General features: G+C 41.1%; 1 protein-coding gene across 1 annotated transcript in view; it reads left to right on the top strand.

Moving 5' to 3' along the window:
• Positions 1-26,834, top strand: part of ENPEP (glutamyl aminopeptidase) — a 76,993-nt gene that overhangs the window by 8,388 nt on the left and 41,771 nt on the right. The window contains exons 2-8 of the mRNA XM_084757619.1: positions 1,588-1,729; positions 3,843-3,974; positions 13,470-13,590; positions 16,231-16,385; positions 17,052-17,165; positions 20,774-20,908; positions 22,743-22,808. Coding sequence (XP_084613745.1) covers positions 1,588-1,729; positions 3,843-3,974; positions 13,470-13,590; positions 16,231-16,385; positions 17,052-17,165; positions 20,774-20,908; positions 22,743-22,808 — 865 coding nt within the window. The remainder of the gene's footprint in view (positions 1-1,587; positions 1,730-3,842; positions 3,975-13,469; positions 13,591-16,230; positions 16,386-17,051; positions 17,166-20,773; positions 20,909-22,742; positions 22,809-26,834) is intronic.

Here is a 26,834-nt window from a genome sequence, read left to right as displayed (position 1 = left end):
CCTTCCTTTCTTCTTTTTTAGACAAGGTTCCACTGTGTAGCTTTGGCTGTCATGGACTTGCTTTGTAGACCAGGCTGGCCTTCAACTCACAGCAATTCACCTGCCTTCCTCTGCCTCACTGAGTGCTGGGATTAAAGGCATGCGCCACACACCCAGTTCCACGATTTCTTTGAGTAGTTCTTACTTTCTTGGGGTGACAAGATGATCTGAGTCACTATAGACTTCTTCCTCTTCCTCTTCTTCCTCTTCTTGTTGTTATTTGTTTTTTGAGACAATGTTTTTCTGTGTAATAGCCCTGGCTGTGCTGGAACTCACTATGTAAACCAGGCTGGCCTTGAACTAAGAAATCTGCCTACCTCTGCCTCCCACGTTCTGGGATTAAAGGTGTACACCACCACAGTTTGGATACCCAGCTCTCTAGAAGCGGCCCCCCTTTTAAGGAGGCTTGGCTCCTGCTAGTAGAGAATGGCATTTGGAATTCATCATCTGGGAGCAGCATAATGTCTGTAATGTGTATTAGTATAAGTATGCTGTGTGTGTGTGAGTGCTCGCACCCGTGCGTGCATGTGTGTGTGTGTGTGTGAAAATGGGCTTTAATAGTACCTTTAGAATAAATGAAAAGATTTTTTGTTGTGATGAGGGTGGTTTGTCTTCTGTCTCTGTCTCTGTCTCTGCCTCTGTCTCTGTCTCTCTGTCTCTGTCTCTCTCTCTCTCTCTCTCTCTGTCTGTATGTGTATGTACCTGTGTGACTTTGTGAGGTTTTTATTGTCTTGTGGGTTTTTGTTGTTGTTGAGACAGAATCTGACTGTGTGTACCCTAAATTGGTTTGAAACTAAAAGCAATCTTCCTTGTTCAGCCCCCCAAGTATTGAGATCAGAGGAGTGAAACACCCCTCCTGGCTTTTGAGCTTAATATTCTTTGTGATGCAGCATATACATACATACATACATACGTACATATACAGTATTTTTACTTTTAAATTCTAGAAATGTTAAGCATTGGCTATTTAGTGAATACAAGTACACACCTAGTAACAGCCATCAGGAGTGCTGTTGTCGTCTCAAAAGTGATCTTTTTAATGTAAAGACATATGCTGGAGATGGCACCCAGGGCCTTGCACAAATCAAGTGGGTGATCCACTACTGAACCATGTCTTCAGCCCTCAAAATGGGGCTTTAGACCAGGTTGACATTTACTTCACCAGATCAGCACTGATTGCCTGAAAATGAGCAGGACTTCTGTCCTAGGTGAAGCATAAGCAAGGAAGAATGTGCCACGGGGCCAGAGGGAGCGAGAAGCCACCCTTCTGCTCTGTGACAGAATGCATCTGCTCACAGCTCCCAACACAGTTAGAAACGGGCAGTTGGGTCTGCTTGTGCTTGCTTCTCTGTTGCTCAGTGGTTTGGGGTACAGCACCCTCAGGATTCTAAAACCCATTGACAGGCACAGATAGTCTTTAAGATGGAGCTCATGAAAAGCAATGTTAGTAAAATAGTTGTAGTGACGTTGCCTATATTTTCTGTAGGCATAGAAACACAGGGATTGTGAGAAAGGGCGGCATGCATGGTGTCTGTGTTTATTCCTAAGGAGCATAGCTGCCACCGACCATGAACCGACGGACGCCCGGAAGTCCTTCCCTTGTTTTGATGAACCCAACAAAAAGGCAACTTACAACATATCCATCATCCACCCCAAGGAGTACTCAGCACTTTCAAATATGCCAGCGGAGGTAAGTATTCTTAAAATTTTGTTTCTGCACATCCTCTGTTTTCAGTATTACTTGAAGTACCCAATTCCCATAGACAGGAACCCTGAATTCAAAAACTAAATGTGTTATGTCTATCAATTTTAAAGATTAAGAATACATCCTAACAACCTTTTTTTTCTTTGACTCTAAGAAATTATCAACTTATAACATCACAGTCTAGCAATAAATTCACCTTGAAATTTTTCAGGAAGAAAGAATATAATAAATAAAGATTGTTGGGGGCTTTTGTTTAACTATACAAACCACTATTCATGAAAAAAATGACATAGTTAAAGTTTTCCAGGCCAGACATACTACTTAGACTTTTCAGTTCAATACAAACCCTCTTTATTTTTTAAAAATAGATAAAACTTATTTAAAAAAATTATTACTTCAATTCTTGGCTATACCAGCCAACTCCAGGGAACACCATGCACACAGATGTTCCTTGTGAAAGAATCTGTCAGACACAGAATTAATAATAGGCTACTATAATTCTGCCTGGATACTTGTTAATACAAGACTCTTTCCTGTCTTTCCTCTTCATAATGGGTGGCCTAGTTAACTAAAGACTATTACCTTGAAGTTAACATTCATTATTCACATCAAACATTTGAGGCATAAAAGAGTCAGGCTTACTCTACAGTCCAATTGTTCTCTACCTGGGTTTATACCTCCCACTTTTCTGACTCACTATCTGAAATATCAGTGAAACCCATCCTTCTAATAGTAAACTGATCCTTGAAAACCGAACGAAGAGAATAAATATATAAAGATTAAAAATGTGAAATGTCCTGAGCTCCAAAATGAATCCATTTATCAAATTATTTTCTTTGAGTACCTGAGAAATGAAGTTTAGATTGGAGAAGAAAGGGTAAACTATAAAATTCAAGTTTGACACGTCAATTGAAAATATGTGATCAGGGTACGGGTAGCATCAGAATGCCTTTGAGCAGCTGAGGGGAGATGCAGAAAAAAAAAAAAAGACAAATTGACCTCCCTTTCCTCATGACCTATGAATCTCAAAAGACTATATATCCCTAGCTGGGTGTGGTGTCATGCTCCTTTAATCCCAGCACCCAGGGTAGCAGAGGCAGGCAAATTGCTGTGAGTTCGAGGCCAGCTTGGTCTACAAAGTCCAGAACAGCCAAGATTACACAGAGAAACCCTGCTCATAAGTAAAACAAACAAACACACAAACAAAAAACCAAAACAACCAAAAAAGACTATGTATCCTTAATTCTGCTAGATCCAGAAACTGTCTCAGAGGATGATTCCTGAAGTTGTTAAAAGATAGACCTAAACTGATACCAGTAGACTTTTATTATGATGTAATTTTTCTCTCTGGAGCATTAACATACCCGCAAATGGCAAGAATGCTCCCATCTAGAGAGTGGTTATATACAGATGTGCAAATGCTTAAGGTACGGGAGCAAAAATTTGGCAGGTGCTCAAGGCTGGTAGTTGATTGACAGACAGGAGGATGACAGAACTGGTGTGAATGAAGAAACCCAAATGATTTAGTGGCTGTGTTAAACAATGGAATTCTCTCTGACAGCGGTGACCAGGGCACTGACTTTAGTGCCCATACCTGAGGTTTTCAAGCTAGGCAGCTGGAGTTGGAAAAGAAAAGCCAACACTAGTTAGTCACATGGCTGTCCCTCTCCCCCACCCCCCACCCTCGCTAGCTCCACCATACACATAGTGAAACGAGCTGCTGCTTGCTAAATTCTTCTTCCTGCAAGATTCAGCCTATTCTTCATTACGGGATTGTGTGTCCCTTAAAATACGGTCAGCATTGTGTGTGTGTGTGTGTGTGTGTGTGTGTTTCTTCTTCAGAAAGACAAACTCCTGCACAGTTGATATTGCTGGTTAAATGTACTTTTCCCTGGCAAACCGGATACAATGTGTAATTAAGTCACTTCCAGAATGTTGAAAAAAAAAAAATAAGGTGACTTTATAGCCTTTTCAACATCACCACTTATCATTTGATCCCTGAATTTTGAAAATGAACTTCTAGGTAGGGACTGTGGCTTGGGGCATCCATTCATTCATGGTCTTGTTCATGGTTGATCTTATCTTTTGTTTTCCACAGAAAGTCGAGATAGTGGATGACAAGTGGAATAAAACCGTTTTTATGAAGTCTGTCCCCATGAGCACCTACCTGGTGTGCTTTGCTGTACATCAGTTCACCTCTATAAAGAGGACATCCAAGAGCGGCAAACCAGTGAGTCTTATTAGATTTAAAACACTCGCCACCACTGTATTTTTTTTTATTAACTTTTCTGGCTTTTAAAAAACTAGTTTTTCATACAACAGACAAGCAGGTTCTGGAAGCTCCGTGATATACTGAACAGTATAGAAAAATGCAAACTGCAAGGACACAGATGATCAGTCAGCAAAGGTGAAGGTAGAAATATACATAGCCTTGAGTTAATTTAAAGGGAAATGTCACTGGCAATCCAAAGCTAGCTCCTATATAGACCAGCACAAGTATGTCACACTATGTGGCCCTACCCAACTTCATTACAAAGCTAGGCATGTGTTAGGAAAGGATCCTCGGGAGAGATAGGTGGGGAGGGGAATGTTCTGCAAGCAACCAGGATCTGAGCAGTTTATTCTATATGTAATTAAAATTAGGCAGTGAAGACCTGAGACCCCGACTCAAAAAGAAAAATCTATAATTCAAACTATATAAGTTTTAAACCAACAAACTGGCACAGAACACCAAAAACAAATGTCAACAACCTATCAGAGGTAGTTTGAAAGTATGACAATATATGTTTTTTAAATGAAGGTTTCAATAACTTCCTTTAATTTTTTTTTACATTTATTTATTTAGTGGGTGTGGGTGTGTGCTATAGACACGGTATGGTGGTCAAAGGACACCTTGTGGGAGCTTATTCTATTAAGTAAGATCTGGGCATTGAGCTCAGGTCTTCAGAGTGGCACCAATCCCCCTTACCTGATGATTTAACTTGCTGTCCCAATGACTTCCTTTGGAAAAACCAAAAACATTTTTACCTACTTTTTGTTGTTGTAGTTTGGGGGCTGGAGAGATGGCTCAGAGGTTAAGAGCACTGGCTGCTTTTCCAGAGGACCTGGGATTAGATTACCAGCTCCCACATGGTGGCTTACAACCATTTGTAAGTCTAGTTTTAGAAAATATCATGTGCTCTTCTGTTTACCTCAGGCACCAGGCATGTACATGCATAGACATACATGTAAGCAAAACACCCATACATATAAAATAATAAAAACAAATGTTTTTAAGACTTTTAAAAAATTTGGTTTGTTTTGGAAGCCCCCATTTTGCTATTCTCTGATTCCTTGTTTTGCTTAGGAAGCAATTCAATTTTCTATAATATGTATGTATATATATAATATATATATGTGTGTGTGTATCCATATGGCACTTTTCTCAGTATGTATTTATAAGGAAGAGGTCACTACCCTATTTTACAAATGAGAAACTTGAAGCAAAGGAGTTCAAATGCTTTGCTGAGGAGCCATCTGGGAAGTGGTGGGGACTCACGTGCTTGGCTAAGTTTCCTGGGAAATGCAATGTTCTGAAAGCAGTATCACCTTATCATCAGCCATTGCAAGGGAAGAGCCAGATGCTTCTACTTCCCATAAACTTGCTCCTAGAAAAGGCTGTCTGCATTTAGGTATTGATGGGGTCGACATTGAGACATGCTGAAATGGGGTTTCCGATACCGAAGTTGCGGTGAGTGGGGAACGGACAATGGCCTTTCTTTCACTTCAGAAGGACTGATGTAGCTCAACTCTGTGTTGTTCAACATATGCTGCTTTGATGTGACTTTCAGTGAGATCAAGGTCACCAGCAGTTCCTAAGGATAATACCAAGTGTTGGTGGAAATGGCATCAATAGAGGAAACTGCTTTTTCTAGACTGTACTTTGCCTACTTGGTGCAAATGCCTATGGCTTAATATAAAGTTGAGTGCATTAGTCAAGTTCATGTTTTTCTTCCACTGTCATAGCAAATGTGGAATATTTATTGAGTGCTTTCTTTAGAACTTGCAATAAACTATCTTTGTCATGTACAGGTGTTTTTCACATTAAGCTTTTACAATATGATTACATTCTGCGTACCCCCTCCCTTTTTTTTTCTATTCTGAGTAGAACATAAAGACAAAGCAGAAAGGTTGAGCCAATTCCTCTGTTCTCATATAGTTTAATGAGTCAGAATGCAGCCAAGCGAGCAACAGAGGAGATTATGCTCTTAGTTACTTTCTAATAGCAGCTGTGACCTGGAGGCTCCCCTGTGACTCTGTCCACCTGGAAGCTCTGCGTGCTGCATGAGGTATTCACCATGGCTTGCGTCAGCTACTGGCTAGACTCTAGGGATGGAGTTTCTGTAAATGAATGGAACAATAGAGCAGAAAATACAGTTTTGCAGAACGTCCCACCAGTAGCAAATACTTCCCAAATGGCTCTCCTGTGAAAGCTGACAGCAAAAATGCTCTGTCTTACATCAGCAGCGTTTTCTTCCATCCTTTGGAAGGGGAGTAAGGATATTCTGGCATGACCAATCCTTTTCAGTCTCCTACTTCATAAGAGACCAGCAGAACTCAACAGCCTTCTGAAATTCCCTGGGCGGCTGGCTGCTCTAGTTAGAAACCTGCATGGTGACTCTGGAGCTGAAGCGAGGGTGGGGGTGGGGTGGGGGGTGGGGGTGAGGTGGGGGAGTGGGGGGGTGGGGGGGGATGGGGGGGGATGGGGTGGTGCCTTGCCCTCCTCCTCTGCTACCTAAAAGTTGAACATAACTTTACCCGAGGACCAGAAGCACCTAATGTACATTCTGATGTTTCACGAAGATTTCCTTTCGCCCCTCCTCTGAAGGCTAATGTTGCCCCCCCCCCCCCCCCCGAAGATGTTCCCAGTGTGATACTCACTCCAGAGAGAAGCGGAAAACCAAAAACAAAACCAAAAACAAACAAAACACCAATCAGCCTTCTTGGACCTACAGAAATGTGACACCCAAGTCTTATAGCTCATTTTAAAAAATGAGTCATAATCAGGGAGTTGCAAAAATTCCCTAGTAAGGTTAGACATAAACATTAGGCAGTCAGTCCAGCCTCAAGAAGGATACCTTGCCTTGCTCGTTAACGTCCTGCATTTCTCTGACTTTCTTGCTATTATCTCAAGTGGTTCTCAGACAGAGATGAATAAGGGGCCACATGGCCATTTCACCTCCATTGACAGACAGATTTGCCCACATATGGGTTTTCCTGGACCATAGTCACAGATATTTATCTGGAATTTTTCTAAAATATTTTATCTAAAATATATTTTTAAAAATAAAGAGTCCAAGTGGTGGTGGCGCATGCCTTTAATCCCAGGCAAGTGGATTTCTGTGAGTTCGAGGCCAGTCTGGTCTACAAAATGAGTCTAGGACAGCCAGGGCGACACAGAGAAATCTTGTTTGGAAAAACAAACAAATAAATAAATAGAGAAAAACAATTCTCCACCTAAAATCTCCTATTGTCCCTCATATACTACTATTTTCTATCACAAATTTTTATTCTTTACAGCATGACTGTTGAGCATTCTTCAATTTAAAAAATATTTTAAACTTTTAGTTGAAATGTTACTACATCATTTTCCCCTTTCCTTTCCTCTCTCTAACCCCTATCTTGCCTTCTCCCTTTCACCCCTCCTGTAATCCCCTTATTTCTTCTCAAATTCAAATCTAATAATTATGTTTTAAATTCTTTTTCATACAATATATTTTGATTACGTTCCCTCCTCCCAGTATCTCCATCATCTTCTTACTCCCAACTTTATTCTGTCTGTCTGTCTGTCTATCTATCTGTCTGTCTGTCTATCTATCTGTCTGTCTATCTATCTATCTATCTATCTATCTATCTATCTATCTATCTAATCTATCTTCTCTCTTTCAAAATCAAAACAGAGAAATAAAAGTCAAAACAAACTAGCCAAAGACCAACAAGGAGGGGAAAAAAAGCAAACTAACAAAGCCAACCCCCAAAAAGGAAACAAAAAGTCCACAAAACAAAACACCCAAAGCAAAAAAAAAAAAAAAAAAAAAAAACCTAACAAAACAAACAAACAAACAAACACCATGGAATTCCTGTTATATTGACCAACCGCCCCTGGGCATGGGGCCTGCGCTGGGGTGTGGTTGATACACCCAGTTACAATCCACTGGAGAAACTCATTCTTCTTTTGCCAGTGGGGATTCATCTGCAGAGAGCTTCTTGGTTAGGGGTGGGGCCCTATACCCACTTGGCAAGTGGGCCACCTCCAACTCCATCCACTGCTTCTTACCACAAGTTCCACGGAGGTGCATCAGTTAAAGCCTTGCTCTGTCTTATGAGTTTCCCAGTTTGTATTTTATCCCTCACGGCTGCATGCTGGGAGCTGTGAAGGTGCAGCAGAGCACCATTTACTGCATCATCTGGACCCTTAAAGATGGAGCTAGATCATAACTGTGCACACCACATTCTTCATAGAAACTGAGTGGAGCTGACAGCCATGATTATTATCCACAGTTTCTGAGACTCTAATTCCGGTACATTAATCCCTTCCACTCATTCTATTGGTTTGTACTACATAATGCAAGAACTGGAGATGCTCTCATCAAACTTGGAGAGGCGTAGATACTTGATCCCATGATGGGAAGCCCTTCCCACCGTTATCAGCAGACCAAGGTCTATTATTTACTGTAACTAGAAGACAGGTCATCACAGGGGTCAGGAATGCAGCCATCTGCTGTAAGTGAAGTGTCTTTCTTATACATGAAAAAAAAATAGAGAAGTTTAGCTCAGAAAACTTGATTCTGGATACAATTTTTTTTTTTGGAAGAGTAGTAGTGTTATGTTTTTATTCAATTCTGGAAAAGCGGTAGTGTTATGTTTTTATTCAATTCTGGGAAAGCAGGAGAAGTTAGAAGAATGATTTGTAGTAGTTTTGTAACTATTAAGACAGTGTTTCTCTCATGAGCACACTTTGTCAAAGACTATGCATTATACTGGTTTTGTTTGTTTGCTTTAAGAAATAGATGACATTTAGGGATGTTTTAAGTTCTTTGAACTATTGTTTTATTTTATGTGGATGGGTGTTTTGTCTGTGAATCATGTGGAACTCAGAAGAAGATCTCCTGAACTTTGGATCTTCTGGGACTTGAGTTACAGATGGTTGTGAGCCACACTGTTGGGACTAGAAATTGAAATTGGGTCCTTTGGTGGAGCAGTTAGTAGTACTCTTAACTGCAAAGCCATCTCTCCAGCCCAGGTTTTAAGTTTTATGTCATGGATTTTATTTTGTTTTGTTGATTTTGTTTTTGTTTTGTTTTGTTTTGAGACAAGGTTTCTCTGTGTAACCTTGGATGTCCAGGACTTGTTTTGTAGGTAGATCAGGCTGGCCTTAAACTCACAGAGATTTGCCTGTCTTTGTCGCCCTGAATTCTGGGATTACAGGCATGCACCACCATGCCTGGCTTAAGTCATGGATTTTAATTTTTGCATTTCCCATCATAGGAATTATCTCACCAGAAAATGCTGTTTTAATAATTGGGTATATTTTAACATCATATTTTGAAATAACTTACAAAGACTTTGTTTGCCATGATGTCAACACCAAATATAACTATCATGCATTCATTAAGACTAGGAAATTAATATTTATACAGCACTACTGACTAAGCAACAGCCCATTTATTAGGATTTTTGAAGCTTTTCTGCCATTGTGCTTGCTTTGTTTTAATATCCAGTAGACATTCCATTTGCACAGGGCTTAGTCCAGCCTTGTTTCCTTAAGTCTGGAGCATTTTCTGTCTCCTGTTTTATGACGTGTGTGTGTGTGTGTGTGTGTGTGTGTGTGTGTGTGTGTGTGTGTGTTTATTGAGTACAGCCTGAACATTTTATTGTCTTCATAATGAGGCTGAGAATGGGCATGGATCACTTGGCCTTTTCTCTTCATGCTTCCTCCCAGATCTCAGGTCACCAATGTCTAACCATCTTAGATTTACAGTCAGGTGCCAACTTGGAAACAATCTTCTTGGTAGGCTTAAGCATTTTGTTTTGTTTTAAACAGCCTAAGCCATCCACAATGGCCACTCTTCTTTCTACTCTAATGTCCCCTTCCTCCCCTGGGTACACAGAGAGTCCCTGCCTTTCTTCTGTTTTATCACTTCATGAGTTGACGCTGGTTATGATTCTCAGAGGCATTGGGGGTGGGGGTGGGGGATGGGTAGGAACATCTCCATGTCCATGGGAGCAGTTTGGGCACAGAAAATAACTTTCACACCTTTGAAATGCACTGGTCAGGTATCTTGTGGGCTGTCTCAGTTGGGTTTGTGTGATTTTTTTTTTTTTTTAAAGATAGACCATGGCTTTTATTTTGGAGGGTACCAGAGAGATGAGGAGTCCGTTTTCCTCCATCATGTCAGGGGGAACATGAGATTCCAGGCACTCTAAGTTCCAGCATTAGCTACCATGGTATAAGCTGCTTTTTCGCTGTAGCTCCCCCTTTTACATGTCTATATTCTTTCCTTAAAAGAAGACACTGCATGCAGGCCACAGCTCAGGGAAGGGAACAGAGCTCAGGACCATCAGAGACTCTGCATACTCCTCCTAAACACCACAGTCAGCAATAAATATTTAGGAAGATTTCAAGGCTCCGTAAATCCCCTCCTTATTGGAACAGTTTTGACTTCTCATTAAGGCAGTAGTGCTTATCTACAGCCATTGTCACTGTGCCACGCAAAGGGCGATTTTCAAAATCTCCCAAGCAGTTATTTTGGACACGAGCTCATTTTATTATTTTTAAAAGTTATGCAGGGGTGGGATACCCAGAAGATGGCTCTGTCAGCAAAATGTGTGTTGCATACACATGAGGCGCTGCGTTTGGTTTCCTAGGACCCACATAAAAGTCTGGGCAAGGTGTCACACATTCATAATCCCTGAGTTTGGGAGGCAAAGACAGGTGAATCCCTAAGAGCTCACTGGCTAGCTAGCATAGGATATTTGGTAGAAAGCAACATTGACAAATCAGTTTTGTTTGCGTGTTTCCAAGTTTGCTTTCTGATGTGTTGCATTCCTCCTATACTATAGTAGTTGTTGTTACTGTAACTCTGCCAGTTCCAAATGTGTGGGGACCGGGGTGGGAGATGTTTCCTTAGAAACAACTGAGGAAGGAACTGCTTTGATTCCAAGTGAACGAACACCGACAGCAATCTCTCCTGTTGCTGTCACCGACAGGAATGTGGAGAAATAAAAAAGGGACGGATGCTGCCAGGAAGAAGTCTATGCAAGCTGGGGAATACAGCTCAGTGGTAGTAGAGTTGATGCTTAAGCCCTGGGCTCAGTAAAAAGAGACCACTTCTGTGGGTAATAGCAAAGCAGTGGCAGGAAGGACAGTTCACCTAAAGCGGAGGGTTCACTATCTTCTGACTTTTCCTTTTTCCCAACTTGCCTTCCCTCTCCAGACAGACAGCAGGAAGCACAGGGCATGTAGGCAGCAGGGCACTGTCAAGAGGAACGGCTCTCCCTGAAGTGTCCGATGGAGAATGAGTGTGGCAGAAAAACTGAGCCAGTCGTATGACACTAATGTGTCGGCAGGTGAAAGGTTCTGAGCCTTTCCATTGACAATAGGGCAATGCCAATGCCACCACGCTGGCTTTGATTTTTCATGGCGGGTTCGCACAGCTCTGCTTTGGTGGCTGCCAGCTGGATCCCTAGGTTCCATTATTGCTTGGAGAAGGTATGTCATTGCTCACCAAGAGGATAGGAGAAGTTAGTATAAATGGATCGTCTCGTCTCTCCTGGCAAGTAGGAATGTTGAGGGGTCACTGACTGAGGTGGGAGTGTACTTCTATTTATGACGTCACGTAGCTAGGATGGGGAGCAAGTCAATCAGCGCTGGTCATGTAAAGGCCACTCCTTCAGTATCTGTCTTGCATATTGTAGGAGCTCTTGGGGCTGGGGGATGGGGTTGCCTAAACGAACATCACCAATAGCAATACAGCAGGTACAGGAAGTGAGTTGCTATCCCCCGCCTCACCCCTGGTGTTTTTCTAATATTGAATCATCTGCTCTGGAAAGGTCAAGGATCTTGAATTTATTAAGGTGTCTGAATCTCATGCCTTTGCTGGAGGGTTTTAGATCGGGTCTTAGAGTTAGTGTCCATATTTCATTTGGCTGTCTCACAAATTTAGCGGACTATAGTCTGAAGCTCTTTCCCCTCTTTCACACACAGAAAGTTACTAAACAACCAGAAGGTTTCTGAGCACGAATTTTAGCATCTAGGGACAGTATTTATTCATCTGCTTAGAAGGATTCTTAGTATTTTTTTTTTAATAACGTAGTGTATGAATAGAGTTGGGAAAAATATCTGCAATCGGTTTTGGCTTGTAAATTAGGTCACAGGGACATAAAATAACTCCCCAGCAACTCAGAGAATTGATGTAGCCTACTCACTCCCTCTTGGGAAAAGTTTGGATCATCATATTTTAGGCTGTGGGAGTAAAATAGAGACATGGCTGGGGCCATTTAGAAAAAGTATCACAAAGGGGAAATGTAGTCAAAAGCACCTTAAAATGAAATGAATTTGTTTCCTCACAAGGAACTACAGACACAAGACAAGTCAATGGGTACAAAGAATGATAAATAGACACGTAGATTTCAGATACCAAAAAAGTGCAGGTTTTTCTTTTTGTTTTAGTTTTTAAAAAGTGATTTATTTATTTTTATTTTATGTGCATTGATGTTTTGCCTGCATGTATGTCTGTGTGAAGGTGTCAGATCTCCTGGAACTGGACTTAGAGACAGTTGTGAGCTGGCATGCAGGTGCTGCAAATTGAACCCAGGTCCTCTGGAAGAGCAGTTGATGCTCTTAACTGCTAAGCCATCTCTCCTGCTCCAGACAATACAAAATTTAAAGACAAAAAAAGTGATAATGTCTTTCAATGTCTGTGATGCTGTGCCAGTCACCATGCCTTATGCTGTTGCTAATCACTGACGTCACACAAATACATTTGAATGGCCTTTTACCCAAGTCCTGGAGCCCTGACGTGATTTGTCCAGGGCTACACACAAACCAGCTGGGGGCAAATCTACTATGAAGTGTGCTGGAGACGCAGACTCGGTGCCTCGACTCTGGAGGCCTCCTTCTTTCAGTCATATCATTTAGTGGGAGTTTTGGTTTCTTTAAAAACTCAGTTATGTTATGTAACCATGTTATTGTTTTAATCCCAAGTGTGGGATATTGGACTGCTTTCGTTTGTCCATGGCCGACAATTGCCTCGAGCAGGGCATAGTCTATGTCAGCTGGAGTTAGTGGAATTCTCAGGACTCTGGAGAGTATAAATACCAGAGTCAGGGAGAGAGAGGGAAGGAGGAAGGAGCTTTGAGGAGACAGATGTAGGAGGAAGAAGGCTGCTTGTTCGTCCTCCTGCATTTGTTGGTTTTGCTGTTGCTGGACTGCTGGACATCCTGATGACTGAGGTTGGTATTTTCCCAAAGAAACTGGCCAGAACTAGGGCTAAAGAGGTCTACATCCCCTGCCCCTTCTAACCTTCTTTCTCTCCTACCTAGGGTCAGGGAGTTGGAAGGGAGGTAGAGGTGGAAAGAAAAATAATAAAAATCTAGCGCCTCCAATGCCATGTCTCATCATCTGTGCGTACGTGTGTCACTGAATGAAGACTCACCTCCCTGAATATCTGTGTTGTGTTACTAGCTCAGTGTTTACGTCCAGCCAGAGCAAAAGGAAACGGCGGAGTACGCTGCAAACATAATGAAAGCTACATTTGATTATTTTGAAGACTACTTCGCTATGAACTATTCTCTTCCTAAACTGGGTGAGAAAATGCTTTTGTTTCCTCATTTCAAGTTGCCTTGGTGTTTGTTTGTTTGTTTGTTTACCGAAGTTAACCTAGTGTGTGTAATTACATTACCATTACTTGCTGGTTGTCCCTGAGTCTTTTTGGTGTGTGCTGTACTACATATCTGATGTTTACCACAAGCTCAAAGATCTATTTTGGGCTCCTTCAAAATAATAGGTATTCTCTACTCTGGTACGGTGAAGGTATCACCTTTGATTTGCAAAGCAAGATGAAAGTGTGTACACAGCACTGCAGAGGTTGCTCACAGTGGGGCCACCTACGCCGTCATTTGATTTAAAAATCAGCACTTATCCAACAGTTTACACACATGGCCCTCCTAAGGAAGTTGGAAAATAGTAAGGGTCAGTGATGTCGTAAGAGGCCCATGTGCTTCCAATCTGCCCCTTGTTGTGCAAGATTCTCCAGCCCTGAGAATAAAACACTGAAGCTCCTTCCAGACTTTTCTTTAATATGGACAGAAGCACAAAACATAAGAAGGAGAGCCACGGTGCAAATGTATGGGCAGGCTGGCTCCAGCAGCAGCAGAAACGCTTTGTTAGCAAGCTTGAGTGGTTGGTTTGAATAAAGCTGTGATTGTAAGAACCTTGAAGATGCTTGTAAGGAAGGTATTAGGAGAACCATCCAACTGGCTGGGTGGTGAAGGCAGGCAGTTCTGAGCTCCAGGCCAGCCTTGTCTACAGATCAGGTTCCAGGATTGCCAGGGTTACATAGAGAAGTCTTGTCTTGGGATAGAGGGAGGGAGGGAGGGAGAAAAGGAGGGAGGGAGGCAGGGGAGAGAGAGAGAGAGAAGCAATCAAGAATACACTTCCTTATCTAGTACCTACCTCTTAATAAATCTCATGGAAGGCAAAAAGCACTGGGGCTTTTCCTGTGTACACACATTTTTTTTTTTTTCCTTCAGTGGCCCTTTGTTAGAGGAGACAGAAAGACAAGTACCTTTTTATCAGAGTCAAAGTTTCAAGAACTGGAAGCCACAGACCTCATTGTCTTTGTCTGACTTGTTAGTGATCGGGCGACCTGAGATGCAGAACCCACACCAACCTCTCTTTCTCCTCCTCTTCTCTTCCTTCACCGTATGCTTTTCTGTACATCTGCGACACTTTCAGAGTTAGTAGGATAGAGTCTTTGGAAATGATGGCCTCATTTATATGAAAAGATAATTGAATTGGTGTTAATTAATTACAATGTCTGTATTCACCAGAGAAGAGATTTGCTTTCATTTGCTGAAGGATTTGTGCAAATTATACTTTCCAATCCTGTGAAAAATGTTGGCTAAGAGGAAAATACTTTCCCAGTCTTTAGGGATATTTTTATGCCATAATGACCAAACCCTAGAATGATAAATTGTTAACTTGATTTTTTTCCTGTTTTTTTTTCTCTGAAGGTATATACTGTTTTTTCTTTTATACAAATATTTAAAAATTTTTGTTTTGACCAGAAAGGCCCCTTTCTTGTATGTTAGAAGGAAATTTATCTTATTTTAATTTTGTGCCTCAATTAAATTATAGTAGTAATAAAAATTACATTCAGGTTATAGTCCACTAGCTAGGGAAGCTGTATTTCGCACTATTCAATGTTTTCTTTTTCTTTTTTTTTTTATTTTCAAATTTTTATTTATTTATTTATTTATTTTGGTTTTTTGAGACAGGGTTTCTGTGTGTAGCCTTGACTGTCCTGGATTTACTGTGTAGACCAGGCTGGATTCGAACTCACAGAGATCCACTTGCCTCTGCCTCCCGAGTACTGGGATTAAAGGCGTGAGCCTCAACGTTTTTGTATTTGCAGATTTCCTATAGAAGTGCTCAACACTGCCTTCTTTTATTGGGTGTTATGTCTAAAATCCAAAGAAAATAAAGACAGAACTCCCTGAGGCATACAACCTTTTAGATCTGGAAAAAAAATTAAAAAAAAAAAAGTAGAGAGAAACCAGTCAATTCCACCTCTCACTAACTTATTTACTATATAAAAGAAGATGGTAAAGGGAAGGGATAAGAGAAGAGAGAAGAGGCTCAGATGTGTGGAGAGTCAGGCAGCATCAGAGATGGCGGGTCTCCACGCCTGTGTCCCTGACATGCACGCTGTGTCTATGAACTTACCAGCTCTGTCCTTCTTTGTCCTCTTCATCTAAAGACTTCCTTCTCTTTTCCCGAGCAATGCATCTCCCATTCAGATGCTGTTTATGACCAAGATCATATACATACGAGGGATGGAGAAAACTGGTAAAAATGAAGTGCTGTACAGAGAAGAAAAGACCTAAAATTATATAGGCTTAGAATAAAAAAAAAAAAGCAGTCATGTAATCCCTAAGGAAAAAAAAAGGAGGGAGGGAGGGAAGAAGGGAGGGAGGAAGGAGAGAGGGAGGTAGGGAGGGAGGAAAGGACGGAGAAAAAGATGACACACTGAAATCTGGAGCCTACAGGAACTGCTCCGTGGGAATGTTGGGTGCATTAGGACGAGATGTTTGCACAAATAATTCCTGTTTCTCACTCTGAACAATTATTTTTAGCCTTAAAAAAGTCATCCAAAGAACTTAATTTGGTACGCTAGGAGCAAGTGGAAAGAATGCGTTTCTCACTGGACTGTCTTTTTCCATAGATCAAATCGCTATTCCAGATTTTGGCACGGGTGCCATGGAAAACTGGGGACTTATCACTTACCGAGAAACAAACCTGCTTTATGACCCCCTGCTATCAGCCTCATCCAACAAACAGAGGGTGGCCAGTGTGGTCTCCCATGAGCTTGTACATCAGGTAGAGAGAGGGGCCTGAAGCAAATCAACTTGCTTTTTAAAAACTGACCTGTTTCACAGTAGTGAAGCAAAAAAAAAAAAAAAAAAAAAAAAAAAAAAAAAAAAAGAAGAAGAAGAAGAAGAAGAAGTGGAAAAAGGCCAACTCAGAAAACCCAGTGTAAAAACCAGGTTTAGTGTTGACTAATACTTAATTGTGCAGAAACTTTCCAGTGGTTCTCAACCTGTGGGTCATGACCCCTTTGGGTATCAAATGGCCCTGTCTCCAGGTCGCCTTAGACCATCAGAAAACACAAATATTTACATTATGATTCATAGCAGTAGCAAAATTACTGTTTCAAAGTAGCAACAAAAATAATTTTATGGTTGGGGATCACCACAACGTGTGTTAAAGGGTCACAGCATGAGGAAGGCTGAGAACCACTGTCTTAGGCTGTTTTGCCTTTAACGAACACAGAAGAGATTTTCCCATAATGTTATATATTCCTTAAAATATGGGAATAAACTGGAGGATTTAACAGTCTCAAAATCAAGATAAAGTGGGAAGTAAACGTCAGGTACAAATGCTGGCCGCTTCCTTGTCAGTTACAAATATGCTGTGAAATTTCCTACACAGCTCTCTACCACAAGAACAAACATCTAACTGCTTCCTCCTTGCCTGTCATTTCAGTGGTTTGGAAATATTGTGACCATGGACTGGTGGGAAGACTTGTGGCTGAATGAAGGATTTGCTTCTTTCTTCCAGTTCTTGGGAGTAAACCATGCAGAAAAAGACTGGCAAATGGTGAGTCATAAACACATGCTCTGCAAGTTGGTTTTCTTTGTGGAAACCAGACCTGAAGCCTTTGACAATGGTTTAAGGTCTGAAGTACCATGGCAGATTTGGTCATCCAGTGTGAGGGTAGAGTGGAGCCAGTGGCCTGGCCTGAGCTGGTCTTTGCCCAGAGGTTTTACCCACTCATCGAGGCAGCTGGGAGTCCTAGACACACACACACACCTCTCAGGATTGAGGAAGGCCGTGTAGAAATGCCCACCTTACATTCAGGAAAGCATGGTGTTAGCCCCTTGGAAGTTTTATTTTATAAGCTATTTGATCTGAGCAGGTTGTTGGAAGGTGGTGAAGAGACGCATGCTTAGTAGTCAGAGGCAAGCTCAGTTCTGAAACACATCGTCTCTTAGATGCACAACAGGAAATGTGGCTGTGAGCAAGGTGCATGGCCTTCTCTGAGTCAGGTCTCCCTTTAACGTCCAAAGAGCATTGTTTTGTGTCAAGTAAGCTTCCAAGTCCACAAACTATGCATAGTGAATACTCACACAGTGTGCCCCCAAGGGAGCTGGAGAGAAATGTCCAAGAATGCTACAGAATTTTCTTTTGGAAGGGTAAACATTTTTGTTTATATATAGATCATATAAGCACTCCTCTCTGGCTGTACGTGTGCATGTGTGCGCACACATAGATGTGACCTCTCTCTAGATAACTGTAGATTGCTGCGAAGTATGTAGAATACTGCCCTCTACTGGAACAACTGTTTTTGACTTTGAGTAATTTTTGCTTACCTTGCCTACAATCCTTTTTAAAAAGATAGACATAGTAAGAACTATCTCCTCCGGTTGTTATAAATATGAACAATAAGATGTATTTAAAGGGCTCAGCCTCCCATGTGAATTTGAAAAAGAAAAAAAAAACCAAGACTGATAAACTTGGAGTTATTTTTATCTTTCTCTGACTTCTAAAAGTATTTTTAAATGACCCCTAAACTTCAGTGTGTAAGTATTGTAGAAAGTCTACTAAAAGGCACATTTAAAAATTAAGGAAAACACCATACAACAGAAGTTTAACTTCAGTGGGCCTCAAAAGTCTATAACTATTTCTTTTATTTCATTTTTAAAAGGCTTTTTTTCCCCACCGACTCCCTGTTCTCTTCCCTCCATCTCTTCCTCTACCTCCCCTTCCTCCCCTGACTTTCCCTTCACAATTTTATGCCCTTAAAAGAACAAACAAACAAAAACTACACAGGTCTAGGACCAGCTACTGGAGCCTGGGTAGTCTTTCCATAGCCAAAGTCATGAAGAAAACTGGCTCTTTCTCCCCAATAGCTCCTCAGCTAGGGGTGGAGCCTCGGAAGCCCTCCCCCCCCCCCCCATCCACCTGGGATTTTGGTTTGCTAGGATGCTTGGTGTGCATGCAGTCACAGCTGCTGATGTAGGTTCAAATTTTTAAGAAGCAATGGTTGCAAATCAGCATCTCTAGTTCTCAAATAGAGAATGTTCTTTTGGCATTTCTGGTCTGGACATTTTCTCACCCCTGCTCCCCCTCCCCCGCCCCCTTCCCCCTCCATTGTCTCTATGTTGCCTTGATTGTCTTGGAACAAGTTATGTAGACCACTGAGTCATGCAGAACTCACTGAGATCCACTTGCTTCTGCCTCCTGAGTGCTGGGGTTAAAGGAATGTGTACCATCATGCCTGGATCTTGGAAACTCTCTCTTTTAAATTAATTGCCTGCACTTTCCCTAACCGTCTTTGAAAGGTGAGGAAGCTACACTGCAAAGTTGCCTATTTAAACATTTCATCTACACCAGGGGTTTCTCACCCTGGAACAATTAACATTTGAGGCAGCGCTTTGTTTTGTGGTCTGTGGGACATTGCCACTAACTACTGCTTGCGCCCCTGTCCCAGCTGTGCCAAAGGCTGGGAATGGAGGCAAAAATGAGTAAATAAAATAATCTTCAGTGGTCAATCATCATCTACAGTAAAATTGGTGACTTCATAATATATTGCAAATAAATTATACAAATGGAAACCTACTTTTTCCTACAAAAGTACCTTAGTGTCCTTTTTACACCAAATTCCTTTATGAAATTTAACACTGAGTGTTGGTTATTTTTCCAGTTTGGTGTTTCAAGAACACCAATTGAGCCCAGTTTGGTTGCAAAGGCCAGTGATCCCTGCACTTGGGCAACTGAGGCAGCAGAGTCAAGAGTTTGAGATACTTAGTGATGCTCGGATTTGGAAAACTAAGGGCTGTGGATGTGCCTCAGTGGTAAGAGTACTTTGCTAGCATGTGCAAGGCCTTAGGTTCAATCTTCAGGACCAAGGAAAAGAAAAATTAGCGAATTCTAGGAGAACTCATTATCCACTTCGTGACACCTCAGTGGAATGTAATCACATAAGACAGCCGTAAGTTGCCCTTTTCTTCTTCCCATGCATTCGTTTTGCATTTAGCTATGAGCAGAAGATCAAGACATTTGTTAACAACGATTTTAGTCCTCTCAGAGTTCCCAGCTTAAGATCCTGTGTGGGAAGGAGTCAGAGAAATAAGTTAGAAAGGAAGTCCCACAAATACCACTGTAACTTACTTCCTCAGTGAAAACTTGGAAGATGATAACACCTCCCAGTGCTGTGAAGACCAGACTACACTCGGGTTCTCTGACGCCAAGGATATGCCTTGCTCTTCTGACCTAAGCTTCTTGAATCACAAACCAAATCAGGCAAGCAAGCAAGCAAGCAAGCCAACAAACAGAAGTCCAAGTCAAACCTTCTTCTTCTTTTTAATTAATTAAACATGTTTTTAATGTCAAACCATCTTGATTGCAGCCATCACTTAACCACAGTACTTCGTCTATTATCAATGGCAACCATGACACTGGAGAATATAAGCTAGTGTAACCAGCTCCTCTTTCAGGAATATTTAAGTTAGTAGAAAAATGAAACGTTTGATTTTTGAATAATTAGTGCTAGCATAGCAGGGCTAGTCTTCAGAATCTTACTCCATAGGACTCAAAATAATAACGACAGCTAATTTCTTGGGTTCTCTGTGTGCCCGGTACTGTGTCAAGTGCTGTGCATGAGTTGGGTTTGAACCCCATGAATAAGTCCAAAGAGGAGGTGCTGTCGCTGAGGGAGGGATGGACCTTGTTTAAGTTATGTATCAAGGAAATGGAGAGACTGTGCTGTCAGCCAAGGAAGGCTGGTCATACCGTGAGGTCATAGCTACTCCACTTGGCCGAGAAAACCTGAGGCTGAATCATAATCGATCATTGGAACTAAAGACTGAGTTGGTTGGTGTTTCCTTGGATTAGTTTGGAATTGTCCATATTCCAATGACAAGGACCAGGAAACAACAGCTTTGGCCAATTGACTCTCTACCGCGGTGAATGTTCATGACAACCCTGGGAGGTGACGTTGTAGAGAAGTCAAGGGTTACAGACGGGAGACTGAGATCAGTGTGGAGCAGTTGGTCTTACTGCATTCATTTGAAGACCTAGAGACCGTGTGAGATAACTTGAGTCATTTCTATTTCTTTTCCCCACAATCTTGATTACATATAACGTTATAAAACAGAAAGCCGTGCGAGGGGAGTGCTCCCTTTCTTTGCTTTCTGCCGTTTCAGCTGAGCCAGCTACTGCTTGACGATGTGTTTCCGGTGCAAGAGGAAGACTCCTTGATGTCCTCACATCCGGTGGTTGTCACGGTGTCAACTCCCGCAGAAATAACTTCCGTGTTCGATGGAATATCGTACAGCAAGGTAGGAGATACAGAGCATTGTTTCTGAACATCGTTCTGTTTGCTCACTTGTAGTACATGTCTGAAAAAAACATTAAAAAAAAAAGTTGTTCGATCCTGCTGTGAAGCCTGCAACACAGGGAAAGCACAGTCTGAGGCTGAATAGTAGAGAGTTGGTGTTTCACAGGTGAAGGACTCAATGCTGATCACTGCCACAGGATTTTGGAACTAATTTTTCTTTGATTTGCTTTGTTTGTTTGTTTCACGTGGGCTTACAGCAACTTTCATTCAGCATTTATAACTTAAACATCCAATTTAATTTTTTTTCCTTAGTTTTAAAAATGTATTCTGTTGGGGGGAAGGGTCCAGATATGCATATGGAGATGCAGATCAGCTTTCCTCCTTTCATCATGAGACATGGGGATTGAACTCAGGTTGTGAGGCTTGGCAGCAAACGCCTTTACCCACCTTACCCATTAAACAATCCTACCAGCCCTTCTCTTGATGTTTCTGAAAAACACTGTGCCTTACTTTTCCTCTGTGTGCCACAAATGCAACTTAGTTGGAGGGGAAACTTTTACCGTTCGTGTGTGTGTGTGTGTGTGTGTGTGTGTGTGTGTGTGTGTGTGTGTGTGAGAGAGAGAGAGGGGGGGGGGGGCCCAAGGTTCCATGACATTCTCTCTCACATGACCTCCTACAGTAGCTTTTTCACACATATTCCATACTTACAGTGACATCATTTAAATCTTTACTTGGTTAACTTTCTATCTTGGTTCCTTTGGCTCATCCATTATATTAAGTTACTGAAAAGCTACTGTTATTTATCTTGGATGAACCCTGACATGGTTGTCTTTATTTATAGTTATTAAAATGATATTTATCAGAAACAGCTTAAGAGAAAAAAAGGTTTTTGGTTTGTTTGTTTGTTTGTTTGTTTGTTTTTAGTAGATGCCATAATTTTCAGCCTTTCCTGTTATATCATTCCCAGGGCATCTTTTCAGGCTTCGTTTAAGTGACTGAGTCTTAGAAACTCACAAAGGGAACCTCAGACTCAATTCTCTAAGTCCTGGGTGCTCCAGAGGCTTACAATAATGTCAGAAAGAAATGTTTCTAAGTCTTATTCTCATTGTATGCAAATACAATTTAAAAATACTTTGGAAATTATAGAAAAACTACTAAGAAAAGTGGAAGGCAGTATTTTTTTAATATACATTAGTTGAAAACTGGTTTGAAAATCCTACAAGAAGCATATATTACTATTAATCTGGGAAACAGGGCATTCCTCAAGTTCTTGAGATCTATAAAACCAAATGAAACAAACTACTTTTGATGAGAAAGGTTTTGTGCCACACTATGTATCTATCCACACCAAACTATTTGGTAAGCTATTTTCTATTTCCTTCGGTTAACTATACTTATTGTTTACTATGTGGAGGTATACTTAATAATTTGCCGGAATTTAACCTTGAAGTTATTTTCCAATAATGTCCAGTGGACAGTTTTATTGCTGTTGTTGTTGTTTCATTAACAAAGTGCCACCTGCTGGCTCACTTGGGGAAGTGCAATAACCACCATTCAGGCCTTGAGGAATTTCTTTTTACCACCTAGATATTTATTTTAGAAGCACATACACAGAAGGGTGGCGTGTGTGTGTGTGTGTGTGTGTGTGTGTGTGTGTGTGTGTGTGTGTGTGTGTATTTTACCCGAATTCATAGAGCTATAACTATGTAATTCATCAGAATGATCTTCAAGAAACATTCAAATATGACCATGAAGTGTTGCGGTGGTGCTAACTGATCCCTGCCTTTTGCAAAGTTTCATTAATTCAGTTCATCTCTTTTTTCCCCCAATCCTAGGGAGCTTCTATTCTGAGAATGCTTGAAGACTGGATAACACCAGAGAAATTTCAAAAAGGGTGTCAGGTATGATTTTTTAGTTGATGGTAGCAAAAGTAAAGTATACCGATATGCGGCTGACAATTGCGATTAAGGATACTTGCTTTAATTTCCCTGAACAAGGACAAGAGATAAAGGCATGATAAATGATAAAGGGTGACCTCACATCAGTTAAGGCTCCACGTTGCATCTGTCATGATTATTTAGCGGAAATGTCATGGGGGAAATTCAAGTGGACTACTTAGTGATACTGGATACTCTTTACATGTGTGGTATGTACCTGGGGCTGCCATGAAAAGACAGCATAGACCAGGTGGCTTAAACAACAGAATTTTATTTCCCCACAACGCTGGATATGGTGAGGTCCAGGATCAGGGTGGTGCATTTCAGTTGCTGGTGAGGGTCTTTTTGTCCTGTGGGCAGCCCTCTGTCCTCATGTGGCACAGAGAACAAATATTCCTGTATCTTTTGTAAGAGCATGGGTCTCACCATGAGGTCACATCCTCATTACCTCGTACTAACCAGAATGCCCTCGAGACGCTCCAAGGCCATCATGTATGAATTCTGGAGTATGTTGTTCACTTCATAGCAGCGTGGCATGGGTGTTTAAATCTGTCTCTATCAGTCTTCTCATGCAGAAGGTCCAAGGCTTTTTCCTTGTTATTGGTTTGGAAAATCATTAATTAAATAATCATATTCCTATGAAGTCATTGGATAAGAAGATCTTGATCCCTATGGGAACAAATGAAGAGGAACATTTTCACGTATCCTGTCTTAACATATCTCTCCAATAGTCACTCCAGTTCATTTTGTTCTGGAATAATCTATACCAATTACCTCAGGGTTGGTGACCCCTGATCTTTATTGAAGTCACTAAAATGTGTCTTTCTAATGGCCCCATATTCTGGTTGGGCCCATTTGTTTCAATCTAGAAATGGGAATCACATCCCAGCTGCTTCTTGTCCCTCTCCAGCCTCCAGTTGTGGTAGCCCGGGGACTTAATACAACCCTTTCTACTGGCTTCCAGCCCATACAGCACAAGAGAGAAACATTTCACACAGATTGCCAGTTCTTTGTCATGCTGCTTCCCAGGACCATGCCACTGCAGGGCAATGCCACCACCACCTCTATAGCTATCACTGTTGCCCTATCTGTGTAGGTGGCATTTGTTCATCTCTTTGATATCCTAAAAGAAAGTGGACCCTTTGGGGACCAATAGTAAAATGCCTATGAGCCTATTAAAACAAGAGAAGAGTAGAATTTAGGAAATATAAAGAGTGCATACAAAGATATTTTGCCCATCAATAAAATGTCCTGTGAGGATATGCGGTACAGGAGCCATGAGCATGCATGACTTTCCTCGAGCTTCAAACTCATTGCCCACCACATTTCTACTGTGAGCATCTTCATGGAGGTCCTGTTTCCCATGACCTTACATGTGCTACAGAGCCTATAGAAATTTTCATATATTAGGTGATCTAGAAGACATTTCTTGAGTGAATTCCTATGATGTACAGTGTTGAACATATAGGGGGAAAAGGTGGGTATGGTGGGGCACACACTTTTAATCCCAGTATTTGGGAGGCAGAGACAGGTTTATCTGTGAGTTCTAGGCCAGCCTGACTAATCTACATAGTGAGTTCCAGGCCAGGTGGGGCTACACTATTATTATTTTGAGCTAGCGAGACCCTATCTCAAAATAAGCAAAACATATTTTTAAAAAGAAAGAGAAAAGAAAACTTTCTTTCAAAAGTTCTTACAATTCCATTTATATAGTTTTTATTTTAAACCACCATTTAAGACAACACATTCTCAGTATCTTAAGAGCTGACTTTAAATTAAATGCTCCTTCATATTCACTTTTGTAGAGAACTATCAAAAAGTCCTTAAAAATAAACAATGTTCACTCCTCTTTAATGTAATGTGTTATCATTAGTTTAAAGAGTCTTACCTGAGACTAATTTTTCTCAAGTTATAGCAGTCTCTAATTATGACTACAAATGTTCCTACAAATTCGATGGATAATAGGCAATTTGTTTCATTCAATTATAGTGCTATGGAGTAAATTTAAAGGAAATAGAAAGACCAAAGCACTTTTTAATCTTTCAATTTTCAAACCTGAACTGATATTTCCAGGTACCTGTGTAACTCTCAGATCATCTGGGGCATTCAACCTCTCACCCAAATCACCCTTGAACCACTGCTATCACACCTTGGCTGTTGCTCCAAAGTCCCATGGTCTGAGAAACTGGAATTCAAGGAATTTCCATTACAAATTTTACGTTTCTACCCAGACTTGTTCTCCATTAGGAAAAGTGGCCAGTGCAGAATTTGGGTAGACCAGTTGTCTCCTTTTTTGTGCCCACCTCATCAAGTACAGCATCACAGAGCAAAATGATACTGTCATTAACTGGAAGACTCTTGGGTCACAATTATGCACTGTAAAAGTACAATAGATGGGGAGGCAATAGTCAAAATATGTCATTATGAGAAATGTATTCATCTTTTCTTGTTCTAGCATTAGTACTAATTGGGAAAAAGAGGAATGGCTGAGCTGGGAAGGCCTTTTCCTTCCTAGAACACTAACAGCAACACACTGTTCATTTTCCTTTTGTGCTCGCCAGTACCAACTAACAAGGGAGCTATTATTTAGTTGTCATGTGATTTAGATTAGGAAGGTGATGTGACTGTGATAAGGGGAAAAAGAGAGGTTCTTAGAACAGAACATTAGGAAGCACTGATAGAGAAAAATAAAAGTGGTACTGCTTAATACTACTGATGTAAGTTTCAGCTTGGTTTCTAGCTCATGAGAAATAGTAAACTGCAATGAAGAAAAACAAAAACGAAAAGAAAAGAAAAAACAAACAAACAAAAAACCCCAAATACTCACATATCGATCCAGCATTCAGACTCATGGCAATGAGTATCAGACATGTTTCTCTTCCTTCAAGGATGCAAACATTTGGCCAGGCCCATTTCTTTCACTTCAAAAACAGGACCATTGTATTAAATAATATTTAAGGTCATATCCAGTTGTAAGATGGCTTGCCTATTTCTCTGCTCGAGATCTTGTAAGTGTACAAAAACAAAACAAACAAACAAACAAACAAACCCCAACAAAACCATTGAACAGGAGGAAAGACACAAGGTCAAGGCCAGCCTATACTACACAGGGAAATTCTGTCTCAAAAATAACCAAGAAAAAATAAAAACAAAAAAAATCAAACAACAACAACTAAACCCAAATCACCCACTGAAGAAAGGAACTCCTCCAAGATGATTTTAGGAACAAACTACTCCATAGAAGACAGCAGTAACTCCCAGCTACAGTTACAATTGTTATTCTCGAAGTCTGGAATGAAGACCCCAAACGGACTCACTTCTGCCTTCCTTCGCCTGCCCTCTGGCGGTAGTGTTGTGAAGTGAATTATACAAAAGAATTAACACTGGGGCAGTATTCTGAGCCCACCTCAGCCCAGCTGGAGGTGGTTTGGGATTCCAAGTTTGCCTTTTCACCAAGTTCCTGAAACAAAAGAGAATCTAGAAAATAATGTGACCGAGCTATAGCACCTCCTGACACATTAGCAACTCAGAGACTAAATGTTACATATGATGTTAAGCACTGGGAAACAGTTGTCAAAGTTTGATTTCTAGGTAATATTTCCACATATTAAACAGCACACCTCTACAGAGCCACGGGAGGTAGGGGAAAGAGAGGAACACTGGCGAACTCAGGAGGACCTTCCCCCAGCCATGGCCAGTTAAGGGATTAGGAAAAGCCTGGCAACGCTGTCTGGGGGCATATCCCAGTGCTTCTGAAATTCCCCTGCAGAGGTCTTAAAGGGGCAGCTTTCTGTTTAAAAGATTTCTTTTAGAAGTATTCGAAGAGCAAAGAATTGCCCACTCTCCTAACCATTTTTTATGATTATTTAAAAGACTACATACATATTCATTTCTTTAGCATATCAAATTCAAACTGCTACCATTTTTAAAGTTCAAGCACTAAGGGAAGTGTCCACTTTTAAAACAGATGGAAAAGCCAGGTATGGTGGT

Source organism: Acomys minous, assembly GCF_964271855.1.
Source record: "Acomys minous genome assembly, chromosome: 14".
NCBI classification, from domain to species: Eukaryota; Metazoa; Chordata; class Mammalia; order Rodentia; family Muridae; genus Acomys; species Acomys minous.
The sequence above is the reverse complement of the archived record's forward strand: the minus strand, read 5'-3'. Positions and strand labels throughout refer to the sequence as shown.